The sequence below is a fragment of the Ambystoma mexicanum genome, chromosome 10, assembly GCF_040938575.1.
Source record: "Ambystoma mexicanum isolate Mex_15411 chromosome 10, UKY_AmexF1_1, whole genome shotgun sequence".
NCBI lineage: Eukaryota > Metazoa > Chordata > Amphibia > Caudata > Ambystomatidae > Ambystoma > Ambystoma mexicanum.
In genome coordinates, this window is record NC_090932.1 from 1,138,492,968 (window position 1) to 1,138,518,454 (window position 25,487).

General features: G+C 48.5%; 1 protein-coding gene across 3 annotated transcripts in view; it reads left to right on the plus strand.

The window, feature by feature from the left end:
- GGCX (gamma-glutamyl carboxylase) overlaps positions 1-25,487 on the plus strand; it is a 485,190-nt gene that overhangs the window by 379,916 nt on the left and 79,787 nt on the right. For all 3 annotated transcript variants that reach the window (XM_069619048.1, XM_069619047.1, XM_069619049.1), the window contains one exon: positions 450-597. In XM_069619048.1, the coding sequence (XP_069475149.1) occupies positions 450-597 (148 nt within the window). The remainder of the gene's footprint in view (positions 1-449; positions 598-25,487) is intronic.

The following is a 25,487-nucleotide window of genomic DNA, read 5'->3' on the forward strand; positions in this document are numbered from 1 at the left end:
ACACACAGGTGAAAATAAGAAGGCTTAGACAGGAAGGAGCAAAGCAGGTAGCAAGCAGTCATATATGTTTCTTATTACAGGAACCCCTGTCAAAGCCTTAATTCAAGATTTTCATATACAGATTGTCAGGCTTCAAAATGTGTACTTGCTGCTTGCCAGTGGCTAGTTCTAATTGCTAATTGACTCTTAGCAAGTAAGAAATGATGTGCGCATGCAAATTGTAATACTTTTAAGACCAACTACTGGATGGACTCATCGAACACAGATACACGCTAGAAAAATGCTATTACTGTTAAGGGAGGTTTTCTTTTTTCAAGTTAGTGTGGATGTCTGGCCCACTTTTTGATCAGTGTCCATCTCCCTGCTGATTGCATGCTGTGCATCTCAACCTTGCTGTGTATGTCTCTATATTTGTGTGGTCTTATGTAATTTGTTATCTGTCCCAATAGCTTCCTGCTGGCGAGTACCACAAGGTTTTTACTGTGTCTGACACTGCTTCCTGCTACATGTACATTTATGTGAATACGACAGCAGTGGTACTGGAGCAGAACCTAACTAGATTGCAGGAGCTGAAGGAGAAGGTGCAGAATGGAACTGGTAAGTTTAAGTGGCATAGGGCTAAAATGCAAGAGGCAGTGCCTCAAGTTGGTCGTAGCTCGGGTCTATTTACTTGTTCGAGGAAATTGAAATATACAGCATAAGCCCCATGTCAAATCTAGAGGGGTCACATGTCAGTTTAATTTGTTCAGCAGTCCTTTGGAATAGACAAGGATATGTACTGCTGGAAGCTTAGCAAAGGGTCGGGTAAACACGTGAAAGGCTTAGAAAGAAAGATATGAGGGATGTATTGGGGAGAGCAAGGAGTGGATGAGGTAGGCAGTGGGGTGGGTACTTGGAATAAGAGCGAGTGAAAGGTGTAGACAGTGGAGCAAAGGAGTACAGTGTGGATGAAGGAGGCACATATTGGGGCAAAGGGGCATTGACTGAATGTAGTCTGTTCCACAGTTAGTGAAGTAGGCGGTGTGTGATGGGGTTTACAATTGGTTTGGGTTGCAGAGTAGTGCAGACTGGGTAGTCAAGATGGGAACAGTCTGTTAGGCTAAAATATAGTGAGGTGAGGAGATATGTAGTGGTGTTGGGCAGTGCTGGGAAACAGGGCACAACCAACCCAGGGAGGGTAACCTGTAAGGGGTTCCCACAACAGTTTGGTCTGGGCTTACACCTCTGCCACACCCGGATATGTTCTATGTGTACCCTTTTAGTGACGAAAACCACTTGCTATGTGGAATTGTATACTTCAAAGCAAATCATTCAATGTGAACTGGGTTATAGATCCGGGCATGGCTGAAGTGTGCTGAGTTAAGTGCATCTAAACAAATATTCATGCTGAAAATCGTGCAACGTAATCTGGGGATGAGTTTCCCATATGAACTAAGGTGTTATCCACCTGGTGGTTATATCCTCAAATAGCCTAATAAATCTGCAAACAGAGCTGTGGGTTGTCGCCAGGGTGACGATCTATATACTAATTCCCGGCGAATGCTGCAAAGAGATCTGTGGTGTTAGCCTCCTTGTTGTAGGTATAACAATCCCTTAGGAAAGCTGAAGTGAGCAGTGGATTGTGGTGCTTTTCAGTGGCTGGAGCCATCGTTTCAGTGGCTGGATGTGAGCTCCACTCATTTTCCGTAGCTGCAGCTCACATCCCTCAATGTCCTCTCAAACTCTCAAAGCTTCAGGGATCACTGTAGGCTGGTATGTCCTATTGGATGATACAGTAAACACGGAATATCCTATGAAATCTGCTGTGAGAGCATTACTCTGGAGGACACGCATGCATAGTCATTAGTGCCAAGATATGCTCTTGGGCTTCTACCTCTAAGGATTAGGTAAGTGGCCAAATCTGTCAGTTACACCATACCAATGTCTCCTCGTGAAAGGGGGACACCAGTCTGCTCCACCTCTGTGAATACTCTTATCCGTTGCTGCCTTAAAGTGTGCAGACTGGCTTTAAGTTTGTGTGAGCAAGATTCCAACTCTTTCCGTGTTTGGTCTCTAAATCGACTTCTGTTTCCTATTTGAACCATTTTTGGACCTTGTTCCTAAATGTACACACAACTAGGTTTGGCTGCAACCCCTATGTGTCCAATTGTAAGATTTATACTCTGTTCAAATCTCCATGAATAGGCATCCTGCACTGTTTCATGGAGCAGGTAAAAGCAGTCAGAGATGGAGTGTAGAGATTTAGTAAAGAGTAGACGCTTTGGTGTCCCATCATCCAGATCCACGGAATGCCCTAGCGGCAGGACAGTCAAGGACATTCGTTTTTTACATCAACAATATAATCTTTAAAAGTGGGAGCTGCGTGTTCATATCATGCCACAGGCTTTCCTCCCTTTATCCCCACATACCACCCAATTTGCTGCATGTATGTCCTTCTTTTTTTACTTTTTCCATGCTGAAGGGTTTTAAAAGGGTAGTGTTAGGCAAGACTGTATGCAGTAACCTTTGGGTATGCTACAATAACCCTGACCTCCTGGCAATAGGGACCAAACTTTTGGTATAAGTCTGAACTACACGGGTTGGTAGTGTGGCTGAGCAGCCATGCTCATCTCAAGAGGGGTCAATGTGAGCAGTAATGTTGTGACAGAGTTTCACAGTACAGTTATTCAAATAAACACTTACACTCAAGGTTTCTTGATGAAACAATTATTAGTTTATTTCGCAGTCAGTTGTATAAGCTTTCTTCAGAAGGGAGATATATATTTCTGATGTTTGTTAATCTGCTTAGAATCACATGCTGTGCATAGGTCCGACATCCAGTGGTCACTGCGGAGTATTGCATTTTGTTTTTCGTAGTCGAAAAAGGGGACGTCGACAAGGCGTGTCTGTAACACTATCCCTATAGTGACGTGCGTTGTACCCACAATTCCTCACGCGTCAAGGTCCCTCAGATTATATTTTTCCGCCCAGCGTCTGGTCGCCTTACGCGGAGCTCCTAGAGAGACATTGCAAATACTTACTACGGACCTCGGCCCTTAATTATACTTATTATATTGTTAAAGATCCCTCCCCTCGACGTTAGCTGTGAAGCTGTTTCTCCGCCAAGCATGTTTTCGACGGAGGGGAAGAGACGGAGGAGATCCTTCGGCGCTGCCGAACACGTGGCCTGGCCTCGCCGGCCAACATACAGTAGGGAGAGTGGGGGTTCGAACTTTTATCTTCTCTTTGAGAATGTCTTTCTTTCTCCCCTATCTTTCCCTTGGGGTTGTTATCACCAGTTATTATTGCCTCAGCTATGGAGAGGACACCTTTTAAGTTTTGCCCACGCTGTAGGGGCAAATACACTTGGAAGGACAAACACAAGCTCTGTAATTGTTGCTTGCCCCTCGATCATAAGGAGGACAGCTGCGCGGCCTGTAAGCTCTTGAAACCAAGAACTCTTAAAGAATGAAAAGTTAAGAGGTGGGCGGACTACGCTATGTCGAAGTCAGTTTCCTCACCCGCCGCCGCTGTTACAGAAAGTGACGAGGAGGGTGATAACTCGACGTCCGTTACGGAAGTCATTAACCCCCAGAAGGAGCGCTCGCGCTCCTCGACGTCCGTCCCCGGCCCCGACGGGCTCGGCTCACGCCCCGCTTATGGGGATGAACACCCCGGCGACAAGGACGCACATAGACCCCATAGGCCTAAGCACACAACCCACGGCTCTTCTTCGTCGAAGACGAAGGATCCATCAGCGCCGAAGGGGGACGCAGGGCACTCCGGCGTCTACCTCAGACCGTAAGGGTCTCAAGCCCCACCCGCAAACGCAGCCGCGACCAGCGATTGGGCTTTCATCAAACACGGGCGCTACCTCAAAATCATCCGGCGTAACGCTCCATAGAGCGGCCGTCGAGGAACAACGCGTAACGTAGGCAACGTCGACACCAGAGCCCTCTACTGACAAACTCGTTGTCGAGAGCCTGGCGAGAATTGTTTCCGAAGACAAACGTAAGCGGATGACGAAACAAACGTCGAATACCGCACAAAAAGCTATGGAAACGCCGAAAAAGCGCAAGAGTAGCCAGGAACTGCCCCCTTCATCTAAGGGCACTTCTGAACTACCGGAGGGCTTTTCAGAGGGCGACGGAAACCTTTCATCGACGTTGTGGGAGAGTTCTAGCGTTTTGAAGGTGAAGACACTGATTTCCCCCCTCTAGACTATTCAGGGGTCCCCCATGAGACCCTTGAAAGACTCCATTCCTGTATGGAGAAAATGGAAAGGTTTTTGGGAAGCCAAAACCCACCCACACCCAAAAGACCAAGAGAATGGCCCCAGGATGACCCTAGAGTCAAGATTCCTAGGCTGTTTCCCCCTTCTACAGACGCATATGACCTCACTGAAGAGGAGCAATACCTCCAGGAAGATGAGGAGTGTTTGGGTGGAGAGGAAGAACATGAGGAAGAGGGGTTTGAAGAAGATCCTTACACTAGTGCAGGAGCTTTTGAAGAAGATACAGCTACCTCGCAGCCCTGGCAATCCCCATCAGTGCAGCCTTGGCAATCCCCATCAGTGCACTCAGACCCTGATGTCTTTCACCCTTCTCCTCCCAAGGATTCACCTATTGGAAACACCTCTCCCATAGATGACCAACCTTCACTTAATGCACTATTGCGCAAGGCAGCAGCGCGTTTTGAAATACACAGGGGAGACTCTTCCTGACATAGACTTTGTAGAGAAAGTTATTAAAGAAAAAGCCCCTGTTAGTCAGTCTATTCCGCTCCTGGCTTCTATAAAGAGAAGAATAACTCCTTCCCTTTCCAATCCGGCCTTAGTCAGAGGGGTCAACCCTCGGATAGAAAAGCTCTTCAGCCCTTCGTCCTCTGACCCTTTGTACATCAGAGGACATTCTATTCCGGACTCCCTCGTAGTTACTAATACAAGAAAAAGAGCGGGGGTACCACTATCCACTAGTGAGGCACCACCTGACAAAGAGGGCAAGAAGCTCTATGCACTTGGGAAGAGAATCACGACCTCTGCCGCCTTCTCAACTAGGATTGCAAATAACAATTCCTTACTAGCTAGCTACGCAGATGCACAGTGGAGCAAGCTGTGCAGCGAAGCAGAGGACGCACCAGAACCCCTGCGTTCACGCCTGTTAGCTATAATCTCAGAGGGAACTCTTGTAAACCAGGGCATCGTAAAGAACTCCTTAGATGCCGCAGAGACGGCTGGCCGTTCCCTGGTTCAGGGAATACTTCTCAAACGCCATGTCTGGCTGCGCAATTCGGGATTTAAGCCGGAAACCCAGGCTTCCCTGATAAATAAGCCCATAGAACAAACACATCTGTTCGGGAAAGCAGTTGATGAGGCCCTAGAACATGCGAAGAAAGAGTTTGATACCATCAAGACTCTTGACCAAATTTCTAGGCCCCCTAACAGACGCAGCTATGGCAATAGACGCTCCTTTCGTGGCCAACGCCAGCAGCAAAACCAACAGCAATTTTACTCTGCTACCAACTGGCCCTCTAACCAGGGTAACAACACCCAGTTCAGTCAAAGAGGCCAACGCTGTGGCAAAGGAAGAGGTTGCGGCTCCAGCCCCAAAGGTTCCACGCCCAATACCAACAAATGACCCGAAGATTCGGGTCCCCTCCCATGCATCACCGGTCGGGGGCCGGCTAACATCGTTCCTTTCAGCATGGGAGGGAATATCGTCAGACCGCTGAGTATTATCCACCATAGCCCACGGATACTGCATCGAATTCAACGGTTCCTCGAAGTACAGACCCCCACGGAACCGACGCATGACACCGGAACACCTCACTATTCTTCTTCAAGAAGTAGAAGAGCTACTGAAAAAAGAAGCTATAGAGGCTGTCCCCCTATCTCAGGTAACAGAAGGTATTTATTCAGTGTACTTCCTTGTACCCAAAAAGGACTTAACCATGCGCCCTGTATTAGATCTGCGCCCAGCGAACAAGTTTGTCAAACCCCAAAAGTTTCGTATGGTGACCTTGCAGGAAGTAATCCCACTGTTATCACAGGGGGATTACATGACAAAACTAGACATGAAAGATGCATACTTTCATATTTTAATGTTGCCAGCGCACAGAAAATACCTCAGGTTCAAGATAGAGAACAAACACTACCAGTTCAGAGTACTACCCTTCGGGATAGCATCTGCACCAAGGGTATTCACGAAAGTACTGACAGTGGCAGCGGCCCACCTGCGCAGGTTATCCATCCCGGTATACCCTTACCTCGACGACTGGCTCATAACAGGGCATTCTTACGAAACATGCTTCTCCAATACCCAAAAGACCATAGACCTTTTGTCCCAACTGGGCTTCTCCATCAACGAAAAGAAGTCCAGCTTAGACCCCAGCCAAATCAAACAATTCCTAGGGGCTCTAATTCGAACAAAGGACGGCCTCGTCTTCCCCTCCAACGAGAGGGTCCAAAACATGCTGTTTCAGATCCCCCATTATGTGGCAGGTCGAGAGGTGACGGTACGCAAAGCAATGCGCTTGCTAGGGATGATGGCATCATGTATTTATTTGGTACCTCACGCGCGCCTGCGCATGCGCCCAATGCAAGAGTGGCTCTACAGCCAGTGGTGTCAGGCCAGCGGACAATGGGACGATCTAGTGGTGGTCTCGCAGGCCTTGGTTCTCTCGCTACGGTGGTGGACAAAAGAAAACCTGTTATTAGGGAAAACATTTGCCACACCTGCAGTGGAAGCCACTCTAACCACAGACACATCCCTTACAGGATGGGGGTCTCACCTATCCCATCAGACTGCTCACGGAGTGTGGACTCCGAGTTTAGCATCCAAGCATATAAACCTGCTGGAACTACTAGCGGTGTTCAAAGCACTGAAAGCCTTTCAGGAACACTTACAAGGAAAGACAGTGATGGTCCTCACAGACAGCACCACAGCCATGTACTACCTCAACAAGCAAGGGGGCACTCACTCTCCAGGACTGTTCAAGCTGTCCCAGAATATATGGAAGTGGGCTCTCAAACACAACATGTTCCTACTATCACAACATGTACCAGGGGAACTCAATCTGCTAGCAGACAAACTCAGCAGAGACTTCCCCCTGCCCGAAGAGTACGAATGGCAATTGCATGAAGACATCGTCTTAGACGTCTTCACGCAATGGGGATTCCCGGAAATAGACCTGTTCGCAACTCTGGAGAACTCACAATGCCAAAGTTACGCCTCCAGGTACCCCCAGAACCAGTCCAAGGGGAACGGTCTGTCGATTCAATGGTCAGGGAAATTTGTTTACGCCTTTCCCCCCCGACTCCCCTTCTCAACAAAGTGGTGCACAAGATGCACCAGGAGCAGGTTACCATGATACTAGTGGCCCCAATGTGGGCCCGGCAGCCATGGTTCGCTCACTTGATGGAGATGTCCCTATCTCCCCCAGTGAAACTTCCCTGCCCGTACAACATGCTGTCACAGGACAAGGGCAGGACACTGAATCCATGCCCTCAGACCATGAACTTAGCAGCCTGGCTGCTGAGATCATAGAATTTGGACATTTACAACTCCCGCAGAGATGTATGGACATCCTCAGGGAAGCCAGAAAACCTAATACTCGCCACTGCTATTCTAGCAAGTGGAAAAGATTTGTCATCTGGTGTAGAGGTAAGAGCATCAACCCGGTTGACTGCTCTCCCACTAACATTGTTCTGTACTTGACCCATTTTCTGGATTCAGGTCTAGTGTTCAATTCCATTAAAGTCCACCTAGCGGCACTTTCTGCATACACCACTTCCCAACTTAATGTGTCGTGGTGGAAGATACCAGTTATCAAGGCCTTCATGGAGGGGGTAAAGAGAATACACCCTCCGATAGCTAACCCAGCTCCCGGATGGGACTTAAATGTGGTACTTTCTAGACTCATGGGCCCTCCTTTCGAACCCATGCACAAGGCAACTCTTAAAGGCCTCACTCTTAAGACTGCTTTCCTAATAGCTATCACCTCCATTAGGAGAGTAAGTGAACTACAGGCTCTTTCTGTACTAGACCCCTTCGTAACAGTTCACAAGGATAAGGTGGTTCTACGCACACACCCAAGGTTTGCACCAAAATTCATCTCGAAATTTCATGTAAACCAGTCAATAGAACTACCAACGTTCTTTCAAAACCCTTCCAGCTTGGGAGAAAAAAGTCTGTATACACTAGATGTACGCAGAGCTGTCATGTTCTACATGGAAAGAACCAGACCACTGAGAAAGACTAATCAGTTCTTTGTCTCTGTGGCAGCAGGGAGAGAAGGAGATGCAGTTTCAAAGTCCACTATATCTAGATGGATTGTTCAATGCATCACTCTCTGTTACACTCTTGCTAAGAGAGAACTACCCTTCAAGCCAAGAGCACATTCCACTCGAGGCACTGGGGCTTCCATAGCGTTCATTGCAAATGTTCCCCTTGAGTCCATCTGCAAAGCGGCTACCTGGAGTTCTGTGCACACCTTTACAAAACACTACTGTCTAGATGCACACTCTAGATCTGACTCCCAGGTGGGACAGGCAGTATTAAGACATCCTTCTCATAACCCACCGCCAACTACGGGTACTGCTCGCTAGTCTATGCACAGCATGTGATTCTAAGCAGATTAACAAACACCAGAAGACAATGCATTACTTACCGTAAAAGCATTTCTGATGGTTGTATCTGCTTAGATTCACATGCGCCCACACTTCCTCCCCGCTCGGATGGAAGGAACATAGACATCCTTTTCTATATTTCTCTCTTTTCTGTACTCACTCACGTCTAGAAAGCTCCCTCAGGGCAGAAAAATACAAACAGAGGGACCTCGACGCGTGAGGGATTGTGGGTACAACGCACGTCACTATAGGGATAGTGTTACAGACACGCCTTGTCGACGTCCCCTTTTTCGACTATGAAAAACAAAATGCAATACTCCGCAGTGACCACTGGATGACAGACCTATGCACAGCATGTGAATCTAAGCAGATACAACCATCAGAAATGCTTTTACGGTAAGTAATGCATTGTCATATATATATATATATATATATATATATATATATATATATATATATATATATATATATATATATATATATATATATATATATATATATATATATTCACACTTCTAATGCACTTCAAAACACACTGTTTCTCTAAATCAGATGATATCCATTGGGGATGGTACACAGACACTTCCTACACACTCAGGTGACTTAAATAGCTAGGACACTGTGGACATCGATTTATCACTGGTACATTTAGAGCAATACTGAATTTGATGTAAATGTTAGAATAGAGGAATAAAACAATGGTTGACAATTCACAAACAGCTAAGTATTTTTAAAGCCTTTCAATGCAGAGTAAATAAACCCTTCCCTGGGGGAAAGGCCAAAGCAGAGAGTCAAAGGTAAGAAGAGTCTCTCAGGGAGCCAGGACAGCCAGTGTTAATTGCACAATGTCTAGGGGAGCTGAAGATCTTCTTTGCAGGTAGATAAACAGTCTTGCACAATGTTTTTAGAGATGTTTGTAGAAAATAGAACACTTGAATGGCCACAGGCTGGGAGTCTTGTGAGGGGCAAAGCTTTAGCAACTCTGCAAGGTAACCAAGACAGGTCTAATCTGAGAGCAAGTAAGGCTACACAAGAGGTATGTTCTTAGACTGTACAGTACCTCTGGTTAGAAGAACTGGTTCCAGCTGGCTTCTGTTGTTCCTGTACAGCTCTGCAGATCCTGTTGTTCCTGAGCTTCAGTCATGGGGACAAGAGGAAGGACGTCTGGGGACTCCTTCTTTACAATGGGAAGGTCAGCGGCAGCAATGGGCAAACTTCAATTCAGCAGTCTTTCGATGTTTCAGCTCCTCGCGTATGACCGCAAATAGCAACATTGCGGTTCTCGGATGCCACTTCACACTTTCCTTGCTCCTGGGTTCTAGCACTCTTAAGGTGGCTCTCAGGCTTGGTCAGACCTGCATCAGGGAAGTCAGGAGGATCTTCCTAGCGCTCAGGTCTGACCTAAAAGCAAACCACACAATCTGGTGTTGCTCTCCCTGTCACTTCGGTTCCAGCATTAGCAGCAGTGGAAGTACAGCAAGCTCAGAGAGGATAGCCAGAAGGGCTTACTTTGGAGTTGATTGGTCCCACCAACTCAGAGGGAAAAGTCGTCCCAGCAGCTGCAGGAGCTCTTAGCAGACAAGTCAACCTGCAGAGCTCCAGGTTACGAATTGGAAAAGAGACGGATGCACAGGAGATGCCTTGAACAAATCTGGTCAGCCCACAGGGACATTTCCGAAGGCTTTGGACAGCAGGATGTTGGTGCAGGGGTCCGACTGGTTAGTCCCAGCAACCCAAGGGTCGAAGCACCACCAAGTGTCTAATGTAGATCAATGCACAGAGGCAGGGCTTCACCGGGTCTTGTTGGAGGCAATGCTGTTCATCTTCAGTGGTAGTCTTTGGGTTGTTAGCAGGTTGCTTCTCTTCATAGGGATTTTATATATATGGGTGGGGTAAGGGGTTAAAACAGGTGGGAGGGTGTTGTGGTGGGTTTATAAACAAAGGGAAATGGGTTGGAGGGGACCCCTTAAATTTTTTAAAAATTTTTACAAATCAGTATTTTTTTTGTTGTTAAAAATGTGTTCTTGTTGAATTCAGTAATATCACATGGAACCCTGCAGGATTTCTCCTTTTATCCCAAATTCGAGCTGGGAGCTGCCCCAGTTCACTGATGGTAAGGATCTGCATCATTCATACAGACCATTGCTGTCCAGTCATCGATAGCCACATGCCACACATACCCTGGCTGGTCAATTGGGGCAAGACAGTCCCCACTGCCACATCTGATCAAGAAGCACACACTGCTGCTTTGCCTGAGAACTTGCCTGGAATAGGGGTTATGTATATTGCATTTCCTGACCCGAGAAGGAATAAGAAGGCCAAAAGACAAGATGGTCAAAGGAGAGGGCAAATAAATGTGGCACGACATTTTGTGTGCATTGTACTAAAAATGGCATTACCCGTAAACTGGAAATAAGGAACACAAACTCTTGGTAACTACCAGATGCAAGAATATTACCTATTGAGAACCAAGACTATCCAATCCCTCCCCCAGCCAGTGGATTGCACAGGGTAGGCCACCAAGTGGATGAAGATCCTTATTTTTACCATTTTTGAGGATGTCAATACGCAGACCAATTAGGCCCACTCCTTTTGTGTTTGATACCTGTGTTCCTGCTACCTCCTCTTCCCTGTAAATCTCAGTATAAAACTGGTTAGATGGCAATAATTGGGGCGAGTGCTCCTTTTCCTCTCCATTCATAACAGGTAGCAGAGTCCATGCCAGAGGAAGAACATGACTGGTGTGGGTGTGGGGAATGGGAAGAGGATCAGATAAATGTTTACAAGCCATCTGAAGACGTCTAGGACTGTAATCTTCAGTAAGATACCTAAGGCATACAACCTCTCTTGTGGGTAGATGTTTTTAAAAAAACTTTTATTTTTAAGGTTTCAAAAACTGAGATTACAAACAGGCCACGTGCCGGCCAAGACAAACCCCCCCCCCCACACACAAGTCATCCACCCCCCTCCCTATCCCATTTGTCCATGTGAGTTTATCTGTATTCAGCTTGTCGGACCCCAGCCAGGATCTCTTGCGTGCGTTAGTCACTTGCTAGTATGAAGGGGTTTGCCGCCCAGAGGTTGGGGACGCAGATTGTGAGGAGGAAGTGTCTGCAGTGGTTAGCAGATAGGATATGTAGAGACCCCAAATATCAGGAGGGCGGGCGCGAACGGGGGAAGTGTCTTTATGAAGCGCGTTTCTACATCTTGGTAGTAGGTTACCTCACTTAGCCAGCGCTGGGTGCTCGGCGGAGGTCCTTGTCCCCAGTTAATTGCAATCCTCATTTGTGCTAGGACTAGTAGGAGGTTTGCTAGCTTTTGTGTGGCTGTTGGGAGGTGCCTCATTAGCCCAAGGAGTGCTAGAAGCGGTTTGGGTTCCAGGGGTGTTCCAATAATGGCTGAGATTTTTTCAAGCACCTGGTTCCAGAATATTGTGATGTTTGGACATGTCCACGCTAGATGTAGAAAATCTGCGTCTGGGGTTCTGCAGCGCTTGCAGGCTGCTGAAGTTGCTGGCTGATGTGCGTGGAGTTTTGCTGGAGTATGGTATACTTGGAGATAATTGAAGTGGATTTGTTTGTAAGTCGTAGTATGTAGTTCCAATCGTCATCTGCTATTGTGGTGTTTAGGGACTTCTCCCATCTTTTGGGATTTGCAGGAGGTTGTGTTGTTTCAATAAGGAGTGACTTGTAAATGTTGGAGACCAGTCGTCCATCTCCCTGGGATTGTATTACCCGTTGAGAAGTTGCCAAGTGGGCGGATGTCGAGGGAAGGTGACCAGATGCTTTTGGAGAGTGTGGCGCAGTCTAAAGTAGATGAACATATCTAGGGGGTTATTGCCTCCTTTATCTCGAGCTTGCTGCAGTGTTAGAAATATACTCTTGATGTTTTAATGTTTTTATCTGTAGCTTATCTGTCCATTGTAGGTAGACTCTTTCTGCGGTTAAGGGCATTCCTGGAATGAATCTTGCTAGGATCAGTGGAGAGAATCTGACTTGTGTGTTGCTTTTTTGAGCGATCTTCTTCCAAATGGTGTACCTGGTGAACACAATATTCATTGGTGTGCAAGGCGCCATTAGTTGGCCGAAAACAGCTCTGAGAAGGTGAGGGGTTGCCAGGGCTCTTTCGATCTGGACGTGGGGCCTGATGAAGTGTGTGGCATACCAGTGACTGAGAATGTGGGCTTGGGTGGCCCAATAGTAGCGTTCAAAGTCTGGGAGGGCGAGTCCACCTTGTGTCACAGGTTGAATCAGTGTAGTGTAGGCCACTCTTGCCACCTTGCCTGCCCACAGTAGGTCGAGGATTAGGCTTTTGTTACGTCGCAGAAACTGTTGTCAGTAGCAGCGGGATGTTCGAGAATAGATATAGAAATTTCGGTAGGATGACCATTTTGACCAGGGAGGTTCTTCCCCCAAAGCGTGAGCGGGAGGAGGTTCCACCTGTTTACTTTGTTTTGAATTGCTTCCATTGTTTCCTCATAGTTATCCCGCATGACGTCTCGGTGGGATCTTGATAGAAACACTCCCAGGTATGACATTCGATCGTTGCCAGTGGAAACCGAAGTCGTCGGCGAATTCTTGAGTGCTGGTGGTCAGCAGGAATATTATGGATTTCAAGTGGTTGATTTTCAGTCTTGAAAAGTTGCCAAATTTAAGCACTGCATGCATCACGGGGTTCAAGTTCTCTTTAGGGTGATGTAGGAGGAGGGCGACGTTGTCGGCATAAAGGGAGATGATCACCTTGTGTGGGTTTAGGGAAAGACCTCTGTCCAAGTGCCGGGAACGAAGATTGGAGGCTAGGGGTTCCATTACTAATGCAAATAGTATTGCTGACAGTGGGCAGCCTGGTCTTGTCCCTCTTCGCAGTTGATTGTCTGTTGATCAGGAATTTCCCAAGATGATGTTGGATGTTGCTTCGTTGTAGAGGAGTGCGATTTGTCTGCTAAAGTATCTGCCCAGGCCCATGCGTTCTAGCATGGTAAAGAGGAAGGGCCACTTGACGGAGTTGAAGGCTTTTTCAGCGTCGAGTGGTACCGCAACTACTTGGCTCTGTGGGTCGAGGGCTTCCATGCCTCCAAACATCCTTGTTATACCGTACGAGGTGTTTCTGCCTGGTTGAATCCAGCTTGATCGGCTAGTACCATGGCAGGCATTAGGGGAATTAGCCTTGTTGTCAGGATTTGGCCAGTATCTTGTTGTCTAGGTTTATTAAAGAGATAGGCCTGTACGAAGCACAGTCCTCTTTGGGTTTTCCGGGTTTATGTAGAAGGATTATGTTGGCCATACGGAGAGTGGGTGGTAGCTTTCCAGCAGTCAGGGCTTCCTCCTACACTTGTAGTAGTAGTGGGGCCAAGAGCTGTGCAAAGCTTTTGTAGAATTCAGCTATCAGACCGTCTGGGCCTGAGCTTTTGTGTTGGGAGGTTCTTTAATTGCTTCCAGGATTTCTTCTAGGGTAATAGGCTTGTTTAGTGGATCACGAAGTTCGGCGCTTGTCCAGTAGAGTCCAATGTCATCTATGTATTGGGCCAGGTTGGTCGAGTCAGCTGTGTGGTACGTATCGTAGAGTGTCTGGTAAAAGTTACGAAAGGTTTCAACAATCTTTTCTTCAGTGTACACCAAGTTACCGCTCGCGTCGTTGATCCTTTCGACGAGGGTGGTTTTTTTTTTCAGCCTCTACGAGTCTTGCCAAGAGAGCGCCGGGTTTCTGGCCTTCGCCGTATTGGCATATTTTATGGTTCCTGGACAGGAATTTTATTTCTCTCTGCTGAGATTCTGAAGGTTTCTAATTCTGTTTTAAGTGCTGCTAGAAATTGGGGGTGGCTGCTAGTAGGTGGTTGTTTTCTAGTAATTTAAGCTTATCTTCACTTGATTTTAGTTCCCTCCTTATCAGTTTCAATAATCTGTTTTCTTTTGCTATGCATATTCCTCTGATGTAGCATTTGAGTGCTCCCAGCATGTGCCCGCCGAAGTCAAAGTGACTTGGTTAATTTCTATATAAGACAATATCTCGGCTCGTAGTTAGTCTGCGAAGACTTGGTCTTGGAGAGCCCCTGGTTTGAATCTCCAGTGTGGTCTGTTTTTCTGGTCGTTTGATGTATTACATTGAAAGACTACTGTGGAGTGGTCGGACAGAGTTCTTGGCAGGATTTGACAGTGTCCCCATTCTTTTTGACCATGAGTAGACACCAGGAGGTAGTCGAGTCGTGAGCTTGTGTTATGGACCCATGAGTGATATGTATACTTGCAAGTCTCCCAGGGTTTGTGCCTCCAGATGTCTGTGAGGTTGTAGGCGTCGCATATCTCAATAATTTGTGAGCTTGCTCTGGAAGGGGCAGATTGTGGATTATGAGATTTATCGTTCTTGGGTTCTAATGGTGTGTTTAAATCTCCTCCCCAGATGATTGTGGCCTCGCCTGCGGTCTCTAGGTGTGTCATGACCCAGTCGTAATTGTTCGGCCCGTCGATGTTCAGGCCATAGGAGTTGATGAGGACAATTTCTTTGCCATCAATGATCCCTCGTACTAGGAGTGTCCTACCCTCTGGATCTTTTTGGGTAGATATTAGTTTGAACTTTGTTGTTTTATTAATTAAGATGGCGACTCCTCTGGCATAAGAGGAGTAGGACGCAAAGTACCTGTGTCAGCCCCAGTCGCTGGCCCATTTGTTTTCAGAGCTGGGGAGGAGGTGTGTTTCCTGAATTAGTGCCACATCGCTTTTGTCTCTCTTCAGGAATTGTGTGATTTTGCGACTATTAGCTGGCTGATTGCCTCCTCTAATGTTCCATGTAGCTAGGTTTAATTCGCTGGTTGGTCTTTATCTCTTTGCTGAGATTTCTGATGTCTTCCCTGTCTGTGTCTGGTATACGTTGTTTCTCCATTGCCTGTTTGCTGGTGGTCCGAGTGTAGCTCGGTGTGCGGAGGACAGTGACTTCTGGTGAGGTCGGGTATTGGGGGACTGGGCTGTGGTCGGCGCACGGTTGAGTTTGCAAATCCTTCTCGTCTGGGCAACCCCCAACTCGCCCATATCTTCCCACCCATGTACACGGGCAACCCCCAACATGCCAATACTTGGAAAAACCCATCCCTTTAATAAAACTGCAACTGAGTAGTGGTTTCGAGGGGATTGTGTCCTCCGACATATTCCACATCTATGACAGGTAATGACTAGAGCTGGGCTGCTTCGGAAAATCTTTCGGCGTAGGCGTCCTGCGCCAATGACGTCGATACGTTGTCCCTCGAGGGCCTCCTTCGAGGGTCGACAGCACCGGATGTTATTCATAGGACGCACGGCGCCCGTAGCCTCAGTTTGTTTTTTCTGCAAACGTGTTTGCTCGGAATCTCCGCGCGCTCGATTGTTCTACTTCGAAAGCGAATTCTTCTACTTCGAAAGTGCTGTCTTCTTCTACCCCGAAGTCGGGCTTTAAAAAATGTCGGGACTGCTGTGCGAAGATGTCCATCATGGACCTGCACAACGTCTGCCTCTGGTGCCTCGGCGAAAGCCACGCCACTGACGACTGTGATGACTGCCAATCCCTGACATCGAAGGCCTTGCAGGAACGGAAGAAGAAATTAACAGTAGCTAGAGTGTCTAAGCTCCATAAGTAGAAATCCGCTGGGCTTTCGACAGACGACTCGAAGCAGATGATGGCGATTTTCGAATCGCAAGGCACTGTTCCGTCCGCGCCTTTGAGAGAAGCCGGCAAGGAACGGGCTAGGGCTACCACTCGCACGCCTTCGGGCAGTCGGTGCGATCATCGGGAGCCGTCGAGGTCCCGATCGGACAAGGTTGATCGCCATAGCCGTGCCAGATCCAGGTCCAGGTCCCGGTCCTCGACGCCATTGAGACCGTCAGAACCTGTGAAGCCTTCCAAGAAGGTATCGACACCATCGGCGCTGTGTCTGTCGAGGGACTCTCTCCAGGCTCTGGCTTTGAAGAAGTCATCGGCGCTGAGGCCGTCTAAGGACACTCTCGGGGCTCCGGCCTCAAAGCAGTTGTCGAAGTCATTGGCGCCTCAGTCGACGTCAACGCTGATTCTATCGGCGCCCTCAACGCCATTTGTGGAGGATTTGCTGGAGGTGCCCCGGAGGGCTGTGGAAACTCTGAGGAAGGCTCTCAATAAGTCCGTGAGGCCTGTTTTTGAGCCCTTCTCTGTTCCTCCACCCAGATTGGATTTATTTTCGGAGGTGGAAGAAGGGTCGGATGAGGAGATGGTTGTGCCTCCTGATGTCCCTGATGACCTGTTACCTGGTCACAGTCAGATGGAAGAACTCCGTCAGTCCTTGCATGACGCCAGTGGTCTTGACACCTCTCCGGAGGTGGAGCTTGGCAGGCCTGAGCCTGGTACACATGCCGAATCCTCATACAGGCGTCTCATGTCGAGGGTGACTGAATACTTGGGGTGGTCTGCTCCACCTGTTGATTTTCTTCAGGATGATCTGATGGATATCCTGGACCAAGGTCCACCCACTGGCCCGGTGTTGCCATTTCATATGGCTTTGCAAAGAAGGGTGGCGGCGGCTTGGACTGCTCTGGAGAGTCTCCCGGCAGTGAGTAAGTCGCTTCTGAAAAAATACCGTCCAACCAGTGGTGACCCCTGCTACTTGTTGATGCACCCTACTCTGGGGAGTTTGGTAGTGCAGGCGGCTACAGCCCCCGCAAAGCAGGCTGCGTACCCTACCATCCCAAATTATAGGGACGATGAGCGCTTTGATGGTTGGGCGAAGAAAGTATTTTCATCTGGGGGTATGGCTCAGCCTTGGCAAGATTCACTCACACTCTGTGGAATTGTGCATCTTTGGCGGCTGAGCATATCCCAGAAGGGGAGGAATGGGATGGTTTTTTAGCCCTCGTGCAGGACGGCAAGGATGCCACGTGTGAAGCTGTTCAGTCGGGTTTGGACACGGCCGACTGTGTCAGTCGGTCCATGGCTGCGAGCACCGTGATACGCAGATTTTTCGTGGTTGCGGAAGTCGGGGTTTGCTCCTGATGTTCAATCCCGGCTTCTTAATATGCCCTTTGATGGTGTCCATCGGTTTGGCAGCAAGGCTGACGAGAGCCTTGAGAGGTTGCAGACCTCCAAAGCTGCAGCAATGTCTTTGGCGCTCCAGTATGTCAACCTTCACCTTTTCGTCCTAGGGGACAGCAATGGAGGGGAGGTTCCTTTCGGTATTACTCTTTGGTAGATCGAGAGGAGCTGCCAGTCAAAGGCGCCACCGTAGGAGTACCAGAGGTGGAAAGCAAGGTACTCGAGGTGCCAAAGCCGCTCGGGCAGTCGCCTCTTTGCCCTCAGGTACTGCTGCAGCCGCTTCTGCTGAGTCATGAGGCCATGTCCCATGGTTCGCCGGTTGGGGGCAGACTTGCGCAGCATCTTGGAGAATGGCGTGCCATTACTTCAGATGTGTGGGTTCTGGAAATCCTAACTCACGGCTACTGTCTTCCCTTTCGGCAGAGGCCTCACGACAATCCACTGGGGAAGCTCTCTTTGAAGTGTCCAGATCCGCTCCTGGTGCAGGAAATCCTATCCCTGCTGGAGAAAGGCACCATAAAACTGGTGCCTGTAGCGGAGAGGAACAAGGGATGGTAGTCCCCTTATTTTTTGATCCCGAAAAAAGACTGGGGATTGAGACCCATCATGGACTTGCATTTGCTTAACAAGCTCCTCAGGAAGGACAAGTTCAAGATGGTAACTCTTTCTCAAGTCCTCCAGGCCCTTCAACTTCAGGATTGGTTGGTGTCTCTCGACCTCAAGGATGCTTACTTTCATGTGCCGATTCATCCAAAGCACAGGAAGTACCTGAGGTTCGCGGTTGGCAACTCGCATTTTGAGTTTTGGGCCTGCCGTTCGGATTGACCTCCGGCCCGAGGGTCTTCACCAAGCTGATGGTGGTGGTGGCAGCGCATCTCAGGAAAGGGGGGGATTCATGTCTCCCCTACCTGGATGATTGGTTGATCAGGGCGCGCTCTCCCGAGCAAGTCCTGGATCATCTGTGCGCCACCTGCCACTCCCTTCACAAGCTCGGCTTCTCCCTCAACTTAAAGAAGTCTCATGTGACACCTACCCAGCGGCTCCAGTACATCAGAGCTGTGCAAGACACATCCCTGGGGCAGTGTTTGCCTCCCCGGGCGAGGGCGCATCACTTTCTGCAGATGGTGGACAAATTTGAACGTGCCCAGAGTCCCCTGGCGTTTGAGTTATTGAGATTGCTTGGTCTCATGGCATCCTGCATTTTACTGGTGCCAGAGGCCAGGCTGCGGATGAGATCCCTGCAGTGGGGACTCAAGATGCAGTGGTCACAGTTCTCCGGCAGGATGTCGGATCCCGTTCAGATTCTGCCCTCAGTCGCCCAGGACCTTCTGTGGAGGGCTGTCGAATGAAATCTGTTCAGAGTGGCTCCGTTTTGGCAACCGTGGCCGGAGGTGACGATTGTGACGGACGCATCCCTCACGGGTTGGGGAGCTCATGCCAACGAGCTGATAACCAGCGGTCGTTGGTCTCCGTCAGAGTGCAGACTCCACATCAATCTGTTAGAGCTGAGGGCTGTCAGGCTAGCCCTGAAGGCTTTTCTGCTGTCGGTGCGGGGGAAGAATGTCCTGATTATGACAGACAATACAGTGGGCATGCACTACCTCAACAAAAAAGGGGGGGGCAGGGTCACTCCCACTGTGCAGGGAGGCTGTGCAGCTCTCGTTCTGGGTCATTCAGCAGGAAATTTCGATCTCTGCAGTTCATCTGGCCAGAGACGAAAACGCGGCAGCGGACACTCTGAGCAGGCAGAGCACGGTCTTTCACAAGTGGGAGCTGGCTCAGGAAGTTCTTTTGGAGATCTTCGGCCTTCGGGGAACCCCACAAGTGGATCTCTTCGCCACCAGTGTTGACCGGAAGTGCGAAAGATTCTGCTTGCGGGAATTTCCTCCAAGAGGAGCCTTAGGGGACTTGTTCGTAGTGGAGTGGTCCTTCCCACTGCTGTACGCGTTCCCTCCAATCCCCGTCATTCTGCAGGTGTTGCGGAGGTTCGGTTCCCGGATGATCCTCATTGCTCCGGAATGGGCCAGGAGAGCGTGGTACCCGGACCTTCTAGACATGTCCATTTGCCCCCTACGCCATCTTCCCTACCGAGACGATCTGCTCTCACAGGAGGGGGGCCGGGTTCTCCATCCAGAGGTCAAGTCTCTCAGCCTTCATGCTTGGTATCTGAAAGGTTGAGGTATAAGGATTGGGACCTCTCTGAAGACGTGATGGAAGTGTTGCTTTCGGCCAGAAGGCCCGCAACGAAATCCCTGTACCGTTGCTGTTGGACAAAGTTCTGCGACTGGTGCAGGGTACAGAATGTCGATCCTTTTCAACGTTCCATTCCTTTGGTTTTGTCTTTTTTGCTTTCTTTAGCCCACAAGGGCCTGCAAGTAGGTACCATTAAGGGTTAACTGGCGGCGCTGTCCACATTGAAGCACTCTTCTGAGGAATGCTCTTATTTTAATATCCCTTTGATCTGTCAGTTTCTAAAAGGCCTAACTAATGTGTTTCCACCGTCGCCTTTCCAGGTGCTGGAATGGGATCTGAATTTGATTTTAAAGTTCCTAAAGGGAGCTCCGTTTGAGCCCTTACATTCTTGTCCGTTGCGACTGTTGTCCTTTAAAACTGTATTTGTAGTTGCGGTTACTTACGCACGCAGATTGAGTGAGTGAGTTGCAGGCACTTTCCGCCAAACCACCCTTCACTGTGTTCCATAAGGACAGGGTTGTCCTTGGAGTGCGGCCTTCTTTTCTTCCGAAGGTTGTGTCGGAATTACATTTGAGCCGGAAGGTAATTCTTCCGACGTTTTATCCTCCTCCACATCCTGACAAGGAAGAGTAGAGGCTCCATAGGTTGGATCCTAGGAGAGCTTTGAGTTTCTATCTCTCACGGATGTCTCGGGTCAGAGTGGACGATCAGCTCTTTGTTGATTATGCTGGAAGGCATTTAGGTCAGGCTGTTTCCAAGCAGACCTTGTCTAGATGGATCATTTTGACGATCTGAGTGTTACCATTTGGCAGGAAAGGTCCCTCCGGTAGGCTTACAGGCTCACTCTACTAGGGGTGTGGCTTCCTCCACTGCCCTACAGAGGGGTGTTCCTATTTGCGAAGCAGCCACATGGGCCTCTGTTGATACTTTTGTGAGACGCTATTCCTTGGACTCCATCCATGGGCAGGATTTGGCCTTTGGTAAGGCAGTCCTGTATTCAGCAATTTGTTTGAGCATTCTAAAATTCGAAATTTGTAAATACTTTTCACACACCCATACGTTGGTACTGCTTTGGGAGTCTGTCATAGATGTGGAATACGTCGGAGGACACAATCCCCTCGAAGAACTAGTTACTTACCCTATCTGGTAACGTTCTTTCGATGGGATGTTCCTCCGACGTATTCCACATCGAACCCTCCCAGCCTGCCCCTCTACAGAATTTCTTATGCAATTGCAGCTTACGCTTCCACAAGGCTTTCTGCAGTCATACTGGCAGGAGATTGGTGCCACACGTTCTGGGGAAAAAACTACAACTGAGGCTGCGGGCGCTGTGCGTCCTATATATAACATCCGGTGACGTGGACCCTCGACGGAGGCCCTTGAGGGATAACTTATCGACGTCATCAACGCAGGATGCCTACGCCGAAAGATTTTCCGAAGCAGCACAGCTGTGGTCATTACCTGTCATAGATGTGGAATATGTCGGAGGAACATCCCATCGAAACAACGTTACCAGATATGGTAAGTAACTAGTTCAACTTTGCTGCGCTTGGGGTGCTAATTGAGGATCCAATACTGGTAGTAGCTGCGTTTCCCTGGCTTCGGGCTCACTTCTGGGTGTAGCGTACTTTATTTTATGGCTTAAGATTTACGGTGGGTTTCTTCTCGCTCGGTCTCTCTGGGGCAGCCCTGGGTTATTGGTGAGGGGCCTGCACCCGATTCTGTCAAGAAAAATATTGGTTTCTTCTGGTGAGTTGAAGAACTGAACCTTCCCATCGTGTTGTATTCTCAGTTTGGCCGGGAAGATCATTGAGTAGGTTATTTGGTTCTCTTGTAGTAGTCGCCTGACGCTTATAAAGGATCTTCTTTGTGCTTGGGCAGCAGGGGAGAAATCTGGATACATTTGGATGGTGTCTCCGTCGAATTGCAATTCTCCCTTGTCTCTGGCCAGTTTTAGGATCGTGTCACGACCTTTATACTTAATCAACCTGGCGATAATGGGTGGCGGGGTTGCTCCCGGTATGGGTCTGGCTGTCGGGATTCTGTGAGCTCTTTCTACGACGAATAGTTGGTATAGAGCTTCAATCCCGAAGAGTCCCTTGCATATTTTTTCAACATGTTCTGCCATTTTAGTTTGGAGTTGTCGTTCGCTGACCCCCACCAGCCTTATGTTTCGGCGGGAGCGTTCTTCTAAATCCTCTTTTTTGGCATTGACTGTTTTCACCTGTCCTTCAACAGTCGTCACTTTTGTCATCAGTGTTATGGTAGTGTCGTCGAGATTCGACACCCTCTGTTCGACAGCATTAAGCCTGTCTCCGTGCTTGTCGAGACGATGTTGTATTCGGTCTACTTTAGAGGAAAGTGTGTCGATTTTGCCGTCGAGATTGTTGATCCCAGTTTTTAGGTAAAGTAAGATTTCTCTGATGTCCATAAGAGGAAGGGGGTCTTCATCTTCAGAGGCTTCTTCCTGAGGGTAGTCAGGTTGGCTATTAAATTTCGCGTTTTTTGCTGAATTCCCGGGATCGAAGTTCAATTTGCGTTGTGATTTGTCTGATTTTCCCATGTTGCAGTTTTAGGGGGCTCGGGACCAAACTTTGGTGTGTGTATTTGGGGGGTACGGTCGGCTCTGTTAGGGTCAGCTGATTTCAGGTTGGAAAAGCTGCTGGCGTCAGGCCGAAAAGGAGATTGAATCACCTTTCAGGTTGCTGCCGGGTCTTGGTCTGTTGGTTGGGGGGTAGGAGTGGTGGCGAGAGAAGTGCTGTTGGTGAGTTTGAGGAGTCTCGTGGTGTGGTTGAAAGGAGTCCTTGGGTGTTTCCCTGTCGGAGCGCGATCTGTGCAACGATTCCGCCTTGGTCTGAGCGCCCATGGAGCTAGGAAGGCGAGAGGTATCACTGTTTTTGTCGCATTACGGGCTTTGGTTTGTTATTAACCATCGATGAGTCTGGTAGTACCTACCGGGCCTCGACAGGAATTGCATAAGTGATGGTCGCCGGCCCGTTGGTATATATGGTCCCTTGCAGGGTTACTGCTGGATTGCAGCTTGATTTGTTTATCTGCTGGGCAGGGGGTGCCATCTGGTGTGTGCAGAGGTCGAGGATCGGGGACTCTGTCTGCCACTTGTATATGGGACCTGTTCGGTAGTGGTCAGCGGGTGTATTATTGCGCGCGTTGGTCCTTGTCGCGGTCTTAGTGGCAGTAGGGGTTGCGTGTGTCAATGTGGCAAATGTTTATAGAGATGAGGCCCTTGTAGGTCTGTTGTTGGATTACAGAAGGTGACGTTAATGGGTCACGTGTGAGGTCTCGTGGTATAAAGGGTTCACTTGTCGACACACCTATGACTTTTTGTTTACAAATATTAAATGCAAGGTTTCAGTCTCACCGAGTGAAGTGATTTAATCTTCGTTCTGTTGGTGACAGGTTCAGATATATGCCTGTATGCTGCTCTGCTAACACTGAAGGCAGTATATTTAAAGGAGCCTTATGTGTGTTCAGCGGTCGGTGTTCCTTGCTACAGCTGATATCTCTGCGGTATGTGGGTAGGAGAGTCGTGGCGTGTGAGGCCTCCGGATGTGTCGATAGATTGCCTCAGCTTGCGGCTGCCGGCGGCTGGACTCAGCGGGGATCTGTTGTGCCGCTGCCCCTGCCGCGGAGTGTGGAGATCCGGTCGGGGTTCGGCTGAATCAGGTAGCTTCTGGTGTTCTTGGGGTCGGGATTGTCTGTTGAAGTCTTGGGAAGGTCGGTGCACAGAATTCTATTTCTGTGCTGTGTCTCCTGTTGGTTGGCATCCAGAGTTGGGATGCTTGTACCCAGCGCTTTCTTGCTGATTGTTGGCGCATGGGGACGCGGGTTGGCCTGTTCCACCTCAGCTGTCGCCGTGTTTAGGGTGGTCTTTCCAATGCCGGGCTGCTCTGGACTGGGGATTCGTGTGCGTGTTGGTTTCTGCCGCCAGGTCTTGGTCTATTTCTCCGGTGGGTGTGATGTTCGGCCTCCACACCCCGGCACGGTGCTCCGGAGGGGGGCCCGGAGTGGCGCTGGGGTATGCCGCGGTAGGTGGGCGACCGGATCTCCATGTCCGCTCCCGGCACCAAGTGTGCTGGCTGTTCAGGGTGTTTGGGCAAGTGCCTCTGGGACGCCGGGACTTAGACGCGGCTAGGCCGCTTTCTGGTCACACGTTGATTCTGGGCACTGGGCGTAGGAGGGCTGGACACCTGGCGATTTTGGGTATATTGTGATCGGTGAGTCGTTGCAAGTTTTCCCAGGTTGGCTGGGAACGAGTTCGGGTCAGGGAAGCGGCGATGGAACAGGATTCATTGGGATACCTCACGGGAGCTTGGAGGAGCCGCCATCTTGGTTGGCCCTCTAGTGCCCTCTATCTCTTGTGGGCAAGCATTCTTCCAGATATTTTGGCACTTTACAACCTATGACTGTTTTTGATAAGTGCCAAAATCAAGTAATTGTCCCGATTGTTAGACTGATCTGGTTCCCAAAGAAAACATCCACTGCTCTTTAAGGGTCTGCTTGAGGTTGACGCAAGCTCATCATGCAGTCAAACATTACTTGTTCTTAATCATCCTCCCTTCCCTTTTTATGAGTATCAAAAAAGTTTATTCCGAGTACAAATTCATAAAATATGCAATACAAATGAACCATCCGTAGACCATAAAATCACATTCCCCTTGTCTGTGGCAAGTGCACCCCCTTCTTTTTCCTTTGCCCTGGCTGAGGGCAGAATTTTGCCACCATCCAGACCAGCGTAGGGGTATTCCTAACTACCTATTGAATATTTTGGTTCACCTTCATAGTAAGACCTCCCTAAGGGTAAGGCTTAGCGAAATGGGCACACCACCCGTTCGGTCTGCAGCAATGCTGTGTTCAAAATCTTTATTTAGCAGACCTGAGGGAGGCCCTTGGAAGTGCATCATTTACATTTCCAGGTGTTTATGGGTACAGAACTCACTGGATCATTTATGTTTATGATACCTTACTTTTGGATTGTACAAGGGTGGAAAGAACTCTACTTCTAAAGGCCTTTGAATTATATTCAGCAGGCATTGCCATAACTATAAATTCTAAGACCAACATTTTAGTATTTAAGAAAGTAACTTGGAATCTTTCTGGTAAACCCATTGAAGGGGTGACAGATTTCAGATAATTGGGTTCCAAATATTTGCTACACGGGGAAAACTTGTTTTGATTCGATTTCTTGACAAATTCAAACATTTACTTAGCCAGATTAAATATCTCTATACCCTCTTAAGTAAATTTTCCTTAAAACCTGTAGATGAGTTTTACGAGGCAAAAATTGTACCAATCTGTAATGGTTTGGTGATTTACCAGCAGTTAAGTGACTACAATCTGGATATAATTGAGGGTTTATTATGGCTAGGCACTCTGGGATTACCACACTCTGCCAATGACTGCAATAAGATATGAGCTTGGAATCATATCTATGAACACCAAAGTATTATGGAAAAGGATACAGCTTTGTGAAAAATGTGCTTATCTTCCTCCTCCTTATTCAGTTTTTGGAGTCTATGGTGCACGTTTGTCAAACTCAACTAGAAAAAATGCATCTCTCCTTGGATGAAATGACTAACGGCTTTGGTCTGATTTTTGCTCTGATTAAAAAAAAATGGCTATGTAGATAACGATTGGTCTAACACAT